Source organism: Enhydra lutris, unplaced genomic scaffold, assembly GCF_002288905.1.
Source record: "Enhydra lutris kenyoni isolate GAN:26980312 unplaced genomic scaffold, ASM228890v2 scaffoldscaffold13, whole genome shotgun sequence".
NCBI lineage: Eukaryota > Metazoa > Chordata > Mammalia > Carnivora > Mustelidae > Enhydra > Enhydra lutris.
The window spans coordinates 18,346,848-18,351,850 of NW_019154097.1; the positions used below are offsets into that span (position 1 = coordinate 18,346,848).

Sequence of the window (5,003 nt, forward strand, 5' to 3'; positions counted from 1 at the left end):
CCTGCCCTCGTGAAGTCAATCATCCAATAAGGAGAAAAAGCTGACACACCAGAAAGCCTTCGTGTGGGGGCGGGATACGGGCTAAGAAATGGATCCAATTTACACAAGGATCTATGAGCTTAGAGAAGGCAGGTCGGCAGGGGAGCCAATCACACAGGCACTGGGGGGCTTTAGTCAGAAAGTCAGGACCTTCCACCCAGGGTTCTGAAGGAGGAAGGGTGACGAGGCAGCGGCCACAGCAGCAGCAGAATATGCTCCATGGAGACAAGAGGAGGAAAAGGTTGCAGGTTGAGCTCTGCAACTGGGTGACGTTGAGCGAGTCTTTTGATTTTTCTCTCATTTTCTCATTTGCGTAATCAAGGCCAATCTCTATTATTTGTTTCTTTGTATTTTTACATGCCCACCTCATTCTAGAAAGATCTACAGAGAGAACATACACCAATTTCTTCTGGCACCAACATTCACCGACCGAATTCATCCATGCCTGCTCAGGGGGCAAATGTGGGAGGATGTTACAGACCAAAGCTTCTCTAGCCATGAAACATAGCAGACAGAAAATATTACCAAAGGCCAACTGGAACCTACTATTATCCACAGATAATGTCTTCGGTGTGCACATATGTCCCAACTGTAAAATTATAGGGCTAGGGGTGACATCAGCGTTCTAAGGGTGAACAGAATTTCTGGTGAATTCTGCCAAGAGCGCACCCCTGAGTCAGAGACTTTCATGTGTTCGATACAATGGTATCTGGCCCAGCACTTTTCTCATGGCAGCTTTGACTTCTTTGTTTCTTAAGCTGTAAATGATGGGGTTCAACATAGGGGTCAGCACTCCATAGAGCAGTGAGATGACTTTATCTACTTCCTGTGAGCTCGAGGAAGAAGGCTATAGGTACATGGAGAGGGCAGCCCCATAATACAAGATCACCACGGTCAAGTGCGCGCCACAGGTCGAAAAAGCTTTGCTTCTTCCCTCGGCTGAGCTGATTCTCAGGATGGTGGAAAGGATGAAGACATAAGAGATGCAAATTAAGAGCATCGGGATCGGCAGGAGGAGCACACTGACCACCAGCATGACCATGTCCACGAGCAGTGACTCCGCACAAGCTAACTTCAGCACGGCCAGGATCTCACATGTGAAGTGATCAATGAGATTCCCGCAGAGGGGTACCTGCAGGGCGAAACTGGTTTCCAGCAGGGCGGTCAGACAACCCGTCACCCAGGAGGCAGCAGCCATCTGCACACAGACCTGCCTGTTCATGAGGACGGGGTACCTCAGGGGGTTGCAAATGGCCAGGTAGCGGTCGTACGCCATCACGGCCAGGAGCACGCACTCTGTGGAGCCCATGGCAAGAGACAGATACATCTGTACGGCACACCCAGAAAACATAATGGTTTTCTGGGATGACAGCACGTTCACCAGCAAAGTGGGAATGGAAGCAGATGTGTAACAAATATCCATGAAAGAGAGATTTCCAAGGAACAAGTACATGGGGCTTTGGAGGCGTGCATCTAGGACAGTGATCAAGATCAGAGTGCTGTTGCCCGAGAGGGTTATCAGGAACATCACAAGGCTGAAGACGAAGAGGACAATCTCTAATGTTGGGTATCTAGAAAAACCCTCCAGGAAAAAAAAGCTCCAAACGGTGAGGTTTTCTCCTTGCATTTCCTTTTTTTGCACCTGTAGTTATTCTAATAATACTCTCTCCCTTTCATCTGAGACACAAAGAGATGCATCAAGCGTCAAGTTCATTTCGTTAAGAAAACACTTTCAAACTTATTTTCACTATCATAAATACAATTTTACCACAAGAAATCACAGCACTTACCTACTGACCTAAAAGGGGTGTGTGTGTGTGTGTGTGTGTGTGTGTGTGTGTGTGTGAGAACAGGTTTGATCTACATAAAAAAAATTGATTCTTCCACAGCAAAATTTAGAAAAGAATCAACTTGAAAACAAGAATAAACACATTTAATACCTGGATCTCAGCCTGCTCTCCTATGCTTGGCACACGGTAGTTTCCCAGCAAAGATGTGAAAGTACCGTGCAACAAAAAACAGGAATGTACACTGAATAAACTGAACACAGATTAGAAAATTAAGCCAGATAAGGGAAGTAAAGAAAGCAGGTTTGTAAAAAATAAATAAATAAATAAATAAATAGTGATGATCTTCAGTGGAAGAAGAGGAGGGATACTGAAACAAATCAATGAATTTGTTCTGGGACTACAAAGCTCTTGGTCTAAATATACTCTTTCCTTCCCAGCGAGTAGCTTGGAGGTCCACACACTTGTCTCAGAAATGATGACATTGTTTAAAGCATTGTAGGGACCCTTTCTGATGATACTGAAAATCCAGTTTACAAGTCACACAAAATAAGCCACCTTACTCAAACACCGACACGTCCGCGGCACGGTCCCATTCAGTGTTGAGACCCGTACCTTCATGAGTACGTAAGTCGTGCTGAATAAGACTCCCAGGCAACAGCCTCCCTCTACATTAAAACCTACGAAGATCTCAAGGATGCAGAAATGAAACTCCCTTTTTAAGCTATCTTAAAATCTCCTGGAAAAGAAGATTACAGATCATCTAATTATAAACAGGACGCTGAATGGTTTGGTTTTCTTACATTCCATGTGAACAGAAAGAAGACAATTGCATGCCTCGCTTCTGCACGGACACTGGTCTTCTTCACCTTCCATCGTTCCCCCTTCCCTACTAGTCCTTTCCGTTCTATTTTCAGATATCCTCATTCTGAAACTTTCCCCGCTGTCGTCCTGTTCCCTGGGCACATCCTACCTTTGCTCTTTCTCTCACAGGCAGATTCCTCCCTGATACCGTTTACTTATAATGTTTCACTCTTCACTTTCTTGGTTTACTTACAATGTTACCCTCTTTACTTTCTTATCACCGGTGTTCCTGGTGTTCCTTCTTGGTTTCTCCACGTGAGCCAGTGTTATCATTTGCCTCCCAGTTCCCCGTATTTCAAAAGCTGGCACACAGGGTGATGGTGTAATCATGTTGGGGGCGATATCTTCTATCATGCCCCTAGAGCAGGAGCGTAGCATTTATCCAACAGTTTTCATTATATCACATTATTCTCCGTGACTTCTCCCCCACTATATCTCATTCCCAGCCTATTGGCAAGCCCTTCCGCTGTATCCTGTTTTACTCTCCAGTCCCCCAGCAGCTTGCATGGTAGGTCCAGACGTTATCAGCTCCTGCCCAGGATGCTGTTGGTATTCTAGGGAATGCCTATCAGCAGGACTTTCCTTTCCGGTCCTTGAGCCCGCAGAGTCTCTGCTTCTCCTCCCAAGAGCTCCATTTTTCTTACATCAGTACAGTAAGGCGTTCTTACTCATTTCTTAGTTAACAGGTTATTTCTTAGGGATTTCTCTGCCAGATTTTATATTTAAGAAATTCTGTACAAAAATTTTATTTTATTATTATAAGAGATTATTTTAGGGGTGCCTGGGTGGCTCAATCATTAAGTATCTGCCTTCAGCTCAGGTCATGATCCCAGGGTCCTGGGATCAAGCCCAGCATCAGGCTCCCTGCTCGGCAGGAAGCCTGCTTCTCCCTCTCCCACTCCCCCTGCTTGTGTTCCCTCTCTCACTGTCTCTCTCTCTCTGCCAAACAAATAAATAAAATCTTTTAAAAAGAGAAAGAGAGAAATTATTTTAAAGTAACTAAGTGTGTGTGTGTGTGTGTGTGTGTGTGTGTGTGTGTGTGTGTGTTACTCTTAAGACTAGCAAAAAAGACACAATATTTTTTTAGAATGAAAAATCAGTCCAGTTGCCAGAGACTTGATATTTTCTTAGTGTTTAAAAATATAGGCACCTGGGTGGCTCAGTCCGTGCAGCACAAGATTCTTGAGCTTAAGGTTGTGAGCTCAAGCCCCACACTGTATATAAACACTACTTAAAATTTTTTCTTTAATCTTTAAAAAAAATAGTAGCCAAGAAAAGTTGTCCTCTCATCTAAATTCCCTGTCACCAACCCCAAATATTATTTTATGATGAACTTCATAAAGTTAGCTATGTGCAAGAATGAATGCATCCATACTTAAAATGTTAAACATATTATATGAAAATCTATATTGGAGATGCCTGGGTGGCTCAGTCGGTTAAGCTGTTGCCTTCGGCTCAGGTCATGATCCCAGGGTCCTGGGATCGAGTCCCATATTGGGCTCCTTACTCAGTGGGGAGCCTGCTTCTCTCTCTGCCTCTGCCTGCCACTTTGCCTGCTCGTGCACTCTCTCTCTCACAAATAAATAAATAAAATCTTTTTGAAAAATAAAAAATTTTAAAAAATAAAAATCAACATTGCAATCCATTTCTTTCAAAACTACTGACTGTCACCTCCATAACTAAAAGTGCCAAAGGACAGCAACCAACTTACTACATAAATTTAAATCATCTATTGTTTGGGGGAATACTTGTTGTCCCTGAGCAATTTAAAGTTCAGCAGCTATAATATACAGAGGCTTGAAACTTCAGATCCTTGAGGGAAAATGTCCCAATGATCCAATTATACCAAACTTTTAAAAACTGAGATAGAGTGAGCCACAGTTCTCCCAAAATAATTTCAAAGAACTCATAAAAACAAAGTCTTCTATTCCCACACACAACGGACTATTACTCAGCCATCAAAAAAAAGAAAAAAAGAAATCTTGCCATTTGCAGTGACATGGATGGAACTAGAGGGTACTATGTTAAGCGAAATAAGTCAATCAGAGAAAGACCATCATCCTATGATCTCATTCATATGTGGAATTTAAGAAACAAAACAGAGGATCATAGGCGAAGAGAGGAAAAAAATAGAACAAGACACAACCAGAGAGGGAGACAAACCATAAGAGACTCTTAATCATAGAAAACAAACTGAGGGTTGCTGGAGGGGAGGCAGGTAGAGGGATGGGGTAACAGACTGATGGACATTAAAGAGGGTATCTGATGTAATGAGCATTGGGTATTATATAAGACTGATGAATCACAGACCTC

At 43.1% G+C, this 5,003-nt stretch overlaps 1 protein-coding gene across 1 annotated transcript; it reads right to left on the reverse strand.

Moving 5' to 3' along the window:
- Window positions 1-715: 715 nt before the first annotated feature.
- Window positions 716-1,672, reverse strand: LOC111146133 (olfactory receptor 2K2). Its single transcript, XM_022501540.1, is given in 1 exon segment — window positions 716-1,672. A coding segment is annotated over 1 exon segment (951 nt). The 5' UTR covers window positions 1,667-1,672.
- Window positions 1,673-5,003: the final 3,331 nt, after the last annotated feature.